The 12,370-nt window shown below is 37.4% G+C and overlaps 1 protein-coding gene across 14 annotated transcripts in view; it reads right to left on the reverse strand.

The window, feature by feature from the left end:
- ppfibp2b (PPFIA binding protein 2b) overlaps positions 1–12,370 on the reverse strand; it is a 59,493-nt gene that overhangs the window by 22,315 nt on the left and 24,808 nt on the right. For 13 of the 14 annotated variants that reach the window (XM_073813351.1, XM_073813349.1, XM_073813345.1 and 10 more), the window contains 3 exons: positions 8,842–8,928; positions 6,690–6,803; positions 2,635–2,772 (listed from right to left, as the gene is read on the reverse strand). In XM_073813351.1, the coding sequence (XP_073669452.1) occupies positions 2,635–2,772; positions 6,690–6,803; positions 8,842–8,928 (339 nt within the window). Of the gene's footprint in view, positions 1–2,634; positions 2,773–6,689; positions 6,804–6,959; positions 7,128–8,841; positions 8,929–12,370 lie in introns of those variants that run through there. The other variant, XM_073813352.1, reaches the window with a different exon arrangement.

Below are 12,370 nucleotides of genomic sequence, written 5' to 3' on the forward strand. Positions count from 1 at the left end.
CCTAATCTGACATAGCAAAAATGTGGGTAAATTATGAAATAATTGTAATACTTTGGAGATCTATTGCTTTAAGGGTCACAATGGATGACTAGTCCGTAATAAGTAAGTCCATTATTAAAGTTGGCTACTGTGCTTTATTTACAGTTTATTTTTTCTTATATATTTTTAGTTAATTTATAAAATATGCACTTTCGCCCCTTAACACAATATAAGCATTAAACACAAAGGGTCTAGTTTCATTTCTAAAGGTGAATGACAACCATTTCAGATTTGTGTTAGAAATGTGCATGCGTTTGCGTGTGCATGTGGCTGAACGCTCATCAGCAATTCTTCTGTTTGTCGTTTCACCTTCGTCAAACTGTCCATCACCGCCTCCCATTCTCCCCCTCATGTTATTGCGTCTCTGCAGATTAACATCTTCCCTTATCACAGAATTGCCTTTTTGACACCGGGAGCTTACGCGAGACATCGGAGTGCGTAAGCATAATTTGCTGTGTGCGCAAATACATCTGTAAATCTCGTTTGTTTAAACACACTGTCCGTAGTGAAAGGGCTGAATCTGTGTGATAGCCCAGTATGAATACAAGACGAAAATGACCAAGCATCTACTGGCTCACAGACGAATTTACCTGTAGTTTTGTTAAATTGAAACACAACATAGATTCACTGAGTATGGGCGGGACATGACAAAGACCAATGAATTTCCAAGACGTTAAGAATTTTTTTATTTCAACGACCCTCTTTTTAAAGCCTTTCCAGTATGTTCCAGTGGCGGCCTGTGACTGCTTATCCGAGGGGCGCAAATTCAAAATATGTGTTGTGTGTGTTGCTTGTGTTTTCAAAAAATGTGTTTGTTGCATCGCATGTTTGTCAAAATAAGTGCTTGCTGCACACGCGTCAAAACTGTTTATAATAAAAAAGACGCTCACGTTCACAAAATACACGCAAGACACTCCCTTAACAGTAAACTCTGATTACGCATGAGATTATGCGAGTATCTGGCAAACGCGAGCGTCTTTTTTATCATAAACCCTTTAGACGTGTGTGCAGCAGGCACTTATTTTGACAAAACACGTGATGCACATAGGATCACTCGACGCGTCCAACGGGATGCTTAACGATTAATTGTGATTAATCGTTAGCAGAATAAACATTTTTGTTTACATCATATATGTGTGTGAACTGTGTATAATAACTTTGTATAAATAAATGTACACACATGCATGAATATGTTTTAGAAATGTTTACATGTGTATATACATTTGTATATTTATGTATAATTTATATTATATATAAATTTAAATACTTAATATATACAATTTTTTCCTTAAAATTATACATGAATGTGTTCATATTTATATATATACACATATTTATTATACACAGTTTACACACATATGTGATGTAAACAAAAAACTTTTATTCTGCTAACGATTAATCGCGATTAATTGTTTAGATCCCTACGCCCAACACATATTTTGAAATTACGAACCACACACATGACGGGCTACATACATGTTGTGACAAACTTCACATCGAGCCACCTCGAAAAAAGAAGTCACTGGCCGCTACTAGTACATACATTGTATCAGTATGTGTGTTCCCAGGGATCTAAACCCATGACCTTTGCGCTGCTAGCGTAACGCTCCACCAATTGAACTACAGAAACATTTTCCATGACAGTTTGGGAAAAATCCATTAAAAAGGAAACCATCCCATTTTTAGCTTGTGTAAGCCATACATTTATCTTAGGACAGATGCATCTGTAAACTTTTATGGTGTTTATCTAAAGTCTCTGTGTTTGCTTCACACAGTTTGCTGTAGGAGACTAAAGGCCCTCTGGAACCTGATAAGTAATTAGGTGTTAAGAAGCGATAAAACTACAGGATCTACATTAGACACACACCACAACACAAACACTCCCATGACTTCCCAGTCCTCACATAATGCTTCCATTAGTCAATTCTAAACACAAGATGAAATATAAGATAATACAACTATGTTGTAGTTAGATGTACCCACATTTTTTGTAACATCCCAACATAACGTACTTAAATATCCCAAATAAGTCAGATGTGTGTGGTTCTTCTGCAAAAGCACACCCCTTTATATTAATATATCTCTATTAAAAAGGTACCTCAAAAACCTTAAAATGACTGCTTTCTATGTGTGTGGTTTCCAGTGAATTAGTCAACAGGTGGACCTTGACTACCAGACACCAACTCTGAGACACCAAATTCATTCCCAGTAAACAATTCAATTACACTAAATAAGTGGTTGGGTAGTGGGGCCAGATCCCCCCCTCCAAAAAAAACCCCAAATTACCAATAATATGAAAATGGTCCTGTTCTTGATTTCAAAAATGTATGCGAAAAACTAAAATATAATAAGCTCAGTTGCAGCTTCATGTCCAAAGTAATTCCTGATGCAAACTAGCATTTCACATAAAAATATTATAATAAAGGTAGACAATGTAAAATAATGCATTGAAGACAATTAACAGTTGTAAGGCAGACCCTAAAAGGAGAAGAAATGAACCGCCAATGTCGCCTGTGACCAAAGGATTAATCTTTTATCAATGAAAACTTAACTAAAATAACATTGTGTTGTTCTTGTAAGAGTATGATACTGTACCTCAGCTTTATGATGTCTGTCCTCTTCATCGATGTGGTTGTGTGTCTCCTCCATACCGACCAGTTTGAGTTTCAAACAGGAAACTTCATCCATCAGTTCTAGTTTCTGCGTCTCCAGTGAAGTTCGGCTGAGGAGCTCCTAAACCACATGCACATGTTAGGAAACACATGGTTAGATGTAAAAACACACACACAGGTACACGCGAGTTGTACTGAAGGCTGTCACACGGCTCACGGACGGCTTCTCGTCACCCTACTGGGCAAGATTTCCAAAGATATGGTTAGCCAAAAGCTAAGCGCCGCTAAATATACTTGTCCGATGAGCTCTATTTTTACTTCCTCTTCAGTGTGTGTGTGTGTGTGTGTGTGTGTGTGTGTGTGTGTCAGTGTGGGGCGAAAGGCCAGAAGAGGGAAACTTCATTTCTCAACATTCCTGATACTGAGAGCTAAATTGAGCAGGGCTCTTTAAAGTCTTTGGTAACCAGTGTTTAAAAATTTCAAGGTCATAGATGGTTGCACATACATTATTAATCGAACAAAGGGTTATTTGTTATAAAGTCAGTATAGCTTTATTGTCATTTTAACCATATGAAGCTTGTACACAGTGAAATAAAACATTTCTCCAGAACCAAGGTGCTACGCAAGACACACTTAACTGTACGTAGTAAATTGACCTTAGACTAAAAATGAAAAGTGAATGAGAACATTAAACAATTGAAAACTAAACACAATTGTGGTTATATTATGGTATAAGGTGGTAATATTATGGTAGCCTAGTTTAATATATACTGTACCTTGTTACTGAATAATAATAATATGTATATGACACTGCATGTTAACAGCACATATACAAAAACTAGGGCTGTGTATCGGCTAAAATCTTGCGGTAAGATACATATCACAATACATGGTGTGCGGTGCAATATGCTGTGGGACATTGCAATATATTGTGCTGTGTGGGATTAGTGATAGACTGATATATCGGCCACCCAATATATCGGGCTGATATTTGCAAGTTTTATGTGTATCAGCATACATGGCTTCCGTGTTCGCCAAATTTTTTTAAGCATTATTTACAGACAGAGTGCTGGAAGCCGCAAGCGACTGCAGGTCATGTGAGTAAAAACAACCAACCTTTCCATGACAACATCGAAAGCTCGGCCTAACAGCTGATCATAGCTGAACAAAGCTGGTTTTTATTTCTCATCTCTATGGGGCAGTTTCCCGGACAGGGATTAGACTAGTCCTAGACTTAAATAAATGTAAGAACTGTCCAAACTAATAACATTTTTTTTAACAGTCATTTTTTTTACATAATTTTTATGATGTAAATTGAGTGAGCAAAAGCAGTATCGGGTCCAAATATCGGCAGCCTGTATCGGTCATCGGTTAAGGCTGATGAAACATAAATCGGTATCGGCATTGTCACGGCGAAAATCCATATCGATCCCTAGTTGGGATGCTTCCTTTTTTGGAAATATAATAGGTTATCATTTTAGGATAGCTGTCATTGAGAACACACCAACATATGCAAATAGTGATGCACTGATGCATCGGCCGCCGATATGTATCGGCTGATTTTTGATTAATTTTAAACCATCGGCAATAGGACAAGAAAGGCCGATACCGATTGTTTATTAATTAACTGCGTGAAGGCAATAAGTTGCATGTCTGTTGCATGATCCAGCATTTAAAATAAAAATTAAAATATTATTAAAAAAATAATTAAATACTTTCAAAAAAAAAAATCTGTACAAATTTATGAGTGAGACAGACGGACCGCGTCATCTTGCGCACACACACGCGTCTCAGTGTAGCTTCCCAGCTATACTCAAGCACGGACACATATGCAGTACAAGTGATTTCTCATACAAATGGTTATTTTACCAGACCATCAGGGCAGCAATATTTCGAGTCATTTACAGGCTATTCACAAATTAAGGATAGAAAAGTGGCGAAATGTCTGTAGGACGTGTGGACACGCACAATGCGTTAATTTTTTTTTTAACTGATAATATAAATTGTTCAAGTTGTTAAATGTTGAAATTGAAGAAATGTGGAAGGAAATAGTATTCACTTTACATGTTCCTTAAGTAATTTGCACGTGTTTTGTATTGAAGATAAACAAATCATGTTATTTAACTCGTTGTCTTGCCAATAAACCGCAAAACCGCGGGAATTTGTTGAATACCGACCGCGTTAAAAAAAAAATACAAACCGGCCCACCCCTAATGTGTTCCCTCAAATTCAAACCCAAAACCTTTATGCTGCTAATGCAATGCTTTACCAGTTAAGCCACAGGAACGCATCTCATTGGTCAGTCAGTTTTTGGAAAACACCGTTGCAGTGGCAATTCCAGTTAAACAGACTTCCCCCTTTAAAGACACTAAAGATTTTAACACCGCCCTCCTCCTTCCTATTCCCAAGCACAACTTCTCCTATTTAGTTTCTGAACACACAAATCTTCATGCATCTCCAAAAATATCAGAAAGCTTAGGCTTTTCCATTCTTTGAATCTATTGTATGGTGTTTGCTTAATCTCAACAGTATGTACACCAAATCAGTCGCAGACATGCACTAAAGTAACACAAGCTAAAATCTCAAGAAAAATCAAGATCTTTCGGTTCTGCGAAACACTGATGTGATAATAACATCTTACTAGCTAGTATAGTAAGATTCCTTCAAACTACCCATAGTTTGGTAGAGCATATGCAAGTTGTACATCTTGAATGCACTGTAAGTCACTATGAATAAAAGTGCCTGCCAAATGCATACAGTAAATGTCAACTTTAACAGCTTTACAACAACACCTGTCAGTACATTAGCAGCACATTTAGACCCCGTAAAAGCCTCCAAAATCCAGGTTTTCTAGTTAACCTATTTCAAGGGCCAACAAAGATCAAGAATAGTTAAAAAGTCTGCTGTGTCTAAGCTGTGAGTTTACTTGCCCCATCAAGCAGGACAAACATGAGGGCTTCTTCTGTCTCTCTATCTCTTCATCTCTGGCATTTCATGCTGATATGATTGTTGGCATAGCCGACAGTGAAAGAATCCTGAACATTCATCCAGTAAAAGCAGCTTTAAATAGTGAGAAATTCTCATAAATATAACACTAATCGGTATAAAGTGGCACTTGTTACTAGAAGTATGTCATATTATACTGTGCATACTTAATTATAAGATAATACATTAACTTATATAGTAAAACTTTACAATAAGATTGTATTTGTTAACTTTAGTAAATGCATTAGCTAACATGAACTAGCAATATCGTTTTTCAGCATTAATGTTAGTATTAATAAAAGCGTATAGTTTTAATAAAATGCAATAAATAACTATTAAATAGCTATACTTCCAAAAAGTGTGTCTGAAGTGTAAAGAAACTTTACAAATTGTTAATCATTTATCCTTTTGTAAACATAACCCGCCTACAAAGTTCAGTCCGAGTAAGTTTATGGATTTGTTTTCAACAGAACATTAGGGAAACCCGCAAATAAGCGACAACTACTGTGGTTTCTCTAGGCATTGCTGAGGGAACATAGCCGTTTCGAACACATAAATAAAACTAAACAGTTCCTCTATATGCAAATCAAAGCAACAGCTGCCAGTGGACTGTGGCTAAATATATAAACGCTATAAGTGTGATCCACAAGTTTAACCCAGTTACTTATATAGCAAACAATACAACATAAAACACTCATATTGTCACATTTACAATTATGAAATTCAAAGCAACAAACAAATAAACAGAGGTTGCTTTGGTCTAGTCACATATAAGAGTATTTAAGCCAGGACAGCAAACCCACACTCGTAAATCAAATACACCAAAAACATCTATGAAATTATAACTTGCATAACTGCCGGACAAAACAAGCATTGCTTAAGTTTTAAGTGTTATACACATTGTGTTGAAAGTTTATACTGTCAAAGTCCAATGACACAGCCAACATGCAGATGACTCAGTCATTTTAAACTTCCCTTCCTTATATTTGTCTGATTTCTATTTTAAGACTAAATTGACAGACTGAAAAAACACCAGCAAAGATGTTATCTTACCTGCTGGAGCATTTCCTCCGTAGAATTAAGTTTATGGTGGTGTTCTTCTAAGGAGCTTTCCAAATCCCTGATCTTTTCTCCTTGAGCTTCAACCTGGTCAGTAAGGACGCTCACCTAAAACCAGCAGAAGAAAGTTCACTTGGATTCACCTGAAACCCGTTTTCTTTCTCTTTCACCCCCTCCCCTCCTTCACGTTCCTCCTACAGGTATGTTAATGACGGTTGCAACACGCGTCCACCTCTAACATGCAAACACAGCAGAGGAATGCACCTTAAGATCCGGACTGCTGGGTTAAAAATTGCCATTCTTTAGTCTAGTCGCGCTTCCATACTGACACGAGAACCTGATCCTCAATTGTTTTGGAAATGCTCTTTTGTTTAATCCCAACTGAAGCACTGCCAACCAGCAGGACAGGTAAAAGCAGAAGTAGAACACCTTGAAGGCTTCAGCGGCCAATCGTTAAAGTGGAGGTTTAGAGCATAAGGCAATCCACCAATCAGAGTGCAAGAGGGGCGGGAACTTAGGAACTTGACAGACAGTGTTTCTTAAAGGTAGAGTGTGTCATTTATTTTGATGACACAGTACTTTATCCAATCAAAGGTTATTGTGCAGGCCATATAGTAGTATATAAGCAAGCCATGTGTAGACTTTTAAAGCATTACTCTATTTGTTTGAGGCTTGTCTGGCTTAAAGGATTAGTCCACCATTTTCTTAAAAAAAAATCCAGATAATTTACTCACCACCATGTCATCCAAAATGCTGATGTCTTTCTTTGTTCTGTCGGGAAGAAATTATGTTTTTTGAGGAAAACATTACAGGATTTTTCTCATTTTAATGGACTTTAATGGACCCCAACACTTAACAGTTTTAATGCAGTTTAATATTGCAGTTTCAAAGGACTCTAAACGATCCCAAACAAGGCATAAGGGTCTTATCTAGCGAAACAATTTTCATTTTTGACAAGTAAAATAAAAAATATGCACTTTTAAACCACAACTTCTCATCTATCTCCGGTCCTGTGACGCGCCAGTGCGACCTCACGCAATACATCATCACGTCAAGAGGTCACGGATGACGTATGCGAAACTACGCCTCAGTGTTTACAAGTGTGGAGAAAGAGGACCGTTCCGACGTTGTTGTATGTCGAATGATACAAATTAATGTCTTTGTGTCAGTTTATTGTTTAAAATGGTCCGCAAATGTGCGTTTCATATATGTAACACGTGAGTTTCCACGGCATTACGCAATTACGTGAGGTCTCGCTGGCGCGTCACAGGACCAGAGATAGATGAGAAGTTGTGCATATTTTTATTTTTATTGTCAAAAATGTCAATCATTTAGCTAGATAAAATCTTTTGAGTCCATTGAAACTTTGTTGAAAAAAAAGTGTTGAGTTAAGTGTTAAGTGTTGGGGTCCATTAAAATGAGAAAAATCCTTGAATGTTTTCCTCAAAAAACATAATTTCTTCTCGACTGAACAAAGAAAGACATCAACATTTTGGATGACATTGTGGTGAGTAAATTATCTGGATTTTTTTTTTGAAAATGGACTAATCCTTTAACCAATGGTAAGAAAGCCATTCAGAAAAACAACCTCAATAACACACTGGTAACCACATAACAATGTACTAAAAATCACACAGAACTAGAGGTCTTCACTGGTCCACTTAGATCCAAAAACTTGAGGTCCGATCCGAGACCCAAGCGTTTTCGGGTCTAAAAGTTTCATGTGTGCCTCGTACACAGGTAGGGTATAATATTAACGTCATCAGATCGGAACTTTCTTTTAAAACATATCGACCATTATTTACTGTAGTGTCAGATTTATCATAATCTCTACTAGAACAAGCAGAAACACGCTTGTTATAGTTTACAGTAAACACATACAGTAGGCGTCAAGTGATAATACCATCATGGCTTAGTTTTCCGTGTTGAGAGACATCAACTTTTCCTCTATGACTGTCTGATAACTGTCATCATTGTGCATTAGACAGGGCAGCCGTGTCACCCCGTGCCAGAGCAAAAGGGTGTCACATGTCTCTTTTCAGACCCTGAGAGGTTTAACAAGCATGTTGGGTAGTTTCTCATTGTGTTGACATTGCGACTATTGTCACTGAAATGCCTTAAAGGACTGAGGGGATAAAACTCTCACCTGGAGAACGAGAGACTCTTTGTCCCCTTCTAATCTCGTCAACCTCTCTTGATAGGTCTCATTGTTGCTGGAGGACTGATGGTTAACCTGTGGACACACATGTACTTGGATTCATATCATGACAAGGACAATCAATTGATTTAAATGTAAATCTTAAATACATCTTATTATTGTTCTCTTTTTATTCATTTAAAGGCATCCTTTATTAAGCTTTTATACTTGAGAAAATCTCCCACAATGCAGGTCATTTTAGTTCATTATACTGGCTTATTGAGTATTCAGAGAGCAAAACTTGAACCACACAAACACAGAAACTGAAAGTCAACAGAGAGGCGTGAGAGAGGAGGTGCTAACCTGCTTGTCCACTTCTTTGAAAATGAATGGCTTGCTGCCAATGGCTGAATAAACTTTAACAAAGGGAAGGACCACAGCGGTCCAAACACATTTGTGTGCCATTGTAAAGGTGTTAAATGACAATTTGGGGCAAATAAAGATGGACATCATTTCAATGAAAAGTCAATAAAGGTGCTCATTACAAATTAATGAGGTCATTTGCATATTTTTTGCATAAGTCTCAATAACAGTGGAAAAAGAAATAAGAAACCGTTTAGCTACACTAAAACATATGCCTCGTGGGTTTTTTTCAAAAAGAAATGTGCAGTAAACCAAAACTTTATGGCAAAAAAGAAATTTAAAAGAACCGAAAAGCCATAAGTGTTGCATTGTTTTGCATATTAGTGGCACAAGTTGAAAGTGGTATTGCACGTTATTGGATTGAGGCAAGTATTCATGCAGATGGGTTATTGCACACAATGAGATGTAAACAGATAGTATGAATGTAAGTGTAGTATATAGTGTAAAAATATACTGTGGTGGTATATGGTAAAAGGTACCCCTACTATAAACTAAGACAGGTATTGGCTATATGAATGTGAAATTAAAAACAGTACAAATGTTATAGTTTTAATAAACTCTAAAAAAGTCTGTTCACTCTGAGACTGCTATTTTGTTTACATCGCATTACATATCAAAAGGTTGCAGACAAAACTCGTTCTGTTAAGTGCACTTTATACTTCTGCATTAATTGTACGGCTTAGCCTACGCAGAGACGCAAACCCTACGCAGTAGCCTGACGTGTATCTTTCCCAAAATGTTACAACGCGCCAATGATACACAGACCGCAAGCGCTGTGATTGGTCTGCTAGAATCACTATGATAGACCAAGTTGAGGATCTATATTTAAAAACTCAGGTTGCAATAAAAGTCTGTTTACCCCAATTGCTGATGCTTCTCCAATTCACAATCCACTTCTTCTTCAGCTTTTGCCTAGATACTGTAACATGCCCGTGGGCACTGCCTGCTAGAGATTTGCATGAGTAATTGCACGTCGATGCAAACAACGACGCAGAAGTATGAATGAAAACAGATGGGTAGTCTACGGTATTAAGGCTACAGCATAGACCTACGTGGAAGTATAATGGGCCCTTTAACACAGTGAGGTAAACAGTGTAAACAAGATGTCCATCAGTAGATCGTAAACGATGTCAAACAGAAGATAAGAGATAAGATATAAACGCATATAGGGGCTGTTTACACTTGGTATTAAGATGTGTTTTCATCGATCGGATCACAAGTGGACGAGAGAGACACATTACGTTTACACCTGGTATTTAAATCCGTCTTTTTTGTCCACTTTCGACCGCTTCTGTTCTGAATACTGTGAGGGGACGGTCCGTGAGACGGTGGGCGAGTCTCTCTGCTGTCATTCAAACGCGAGCGGGAGTAATTATGAGTTTATATGGACGCAAACTAATATTATGTCGGAGTCCGCTGCTTGTTTATCAAGTAAACATGCTGCACAGTGTTTTGTACTTGTTTATGTTAGAGCTTTCTCTGAATTTTCAGCGCAATTGATGAAATAGCATCGCGCAACTTTCACGCTTTCTAAACGAAACTAAGGAGAACACCCGCAGTAGTTTTATCAATGAAAGGCTAAAAATAGCACTGTTCACCATATGTTCACGCCAGAAGTAAAAAAAAAGACGTAAAATTTGTGTTTAATACCTCAGATTAGATAAATGGGCGGAGAGAAGGCGGTCGCGTGTGGCTGTTCGAACACATTCAACCACATTGCGTTCCGCAGCTCCAAAGCGATCCGATCGAAAGTGGTTTCGACTACCTCTGGATGTGGTTGAAAGTGGTCGAAAGTGGACGCGTTCAAAATTTTTTGAACACCGTTTACACCTGGCATTAACGTCGTCCACTTGTGATCCGATCGACGAAAACGCATGTTAATGCCAAGTGTAAACAGCCTCATAGACAGTAGATAACACCTACACGCATGCCATTAAAAATATAAGTATGTCTCTTTTATTCAGCCCTTTCAATTTAAATTAAAAAAACCCTCAAAAAGAAAACTAACAGAAAAGTCCATTACATTCCCCAGTGTAGTGCATTCTGGGTCGATGATGTGTAAAAGTTGCTGCAGAAATTTTAACACATCATTGACCCAGCATGCACTACGCTCTGGAACATAATGGTGGCCTCCATAGGTTAAAATGAGAATTACATGTTGGAATTTTGAAAGTATTTAATGAAAGTATTTAAAGCGCACCTATTTCATTGCTAAAAAAAACAACGTTATTTTGTGTATTTGGTATAATACAATGTATTAGCATGGTTTATGATTAAAAAACACAGCTCCAGATTTCTCTTTCTTCCTGAAATGCACCGATTCATGTACAAAACTCATCGATTTGAAAAGCGCTGTGTACCTGATTGGCCAGCTAATCTGTACGTTGTGATTGGTCTGAATACCTGTGAGTCAAAGCGGGATGAATTATGATAATGTCGGTATTTACTACATCACCAATTCCAGGAAGTAAACTGTTTTCTACAATCCATGTGTTTGTTGTAGTCCAAGTAAAGAGATTTATGTTGGAGACCATAACTCACGTCATCGTTTACTTATCGTTAACATACTAATACACACTTAAACACCAAAGGAAATGTAAAATCTTGAATCGAATAATTGGTGCTCATTAATGTGTTTCTTGCAACAGTTTTTATGAGTAGTAGAAAAATATAAAACATTAAGGCATACAGCTCAAAAACAAATGATTATCTACAGACATCTGCACTACCTTAAAGTCATCATGAAATTGAAATTTGAAAAATTTGAAATACGTGAAAAATGTTAAAGAATATTGTGTCATGTTTTTAAAATGACTTATATGTGAGCTTCATTATTTTTTTTTATTCATGTGCCCTCATAATCTTTAATCAAAAACGCTAATCTCCTCCCCTCTTTGAAACAACCTTACTTCCTGTCACAAGGAATGGCGAGAGGGCGGGGCCCAGAAAAAGATTGCAGCGATTAGCAATTAGCAACATGACCCAACTTAAGATTCAATTAGCCTTACTTTTTCTCATTTCATCAGCCGACACATCACGAGATGAAAAAAAGACAATTGCTACTTCCGTTTCATGACGACTTCAAACATAAAGATTCATGATGCCTGCGAGCACC

The sequence above is a fragment of the Paramisgurnus dabryanus genome, chromosome 23, assembly GCF_030506205.2.
Source record: "Paramisgurnus dabryanus chromosome 23, PD_genome_1.1, whole genome shotgun sequence".
In the NCBI taxonomy this organism is placed as follows: Eukaryota; Metazoa; Chordata; class Actinopteri; order Cypriniformes; family Cobitidae; genus Paramisgurnus; species Paramisgurnus dabryanus.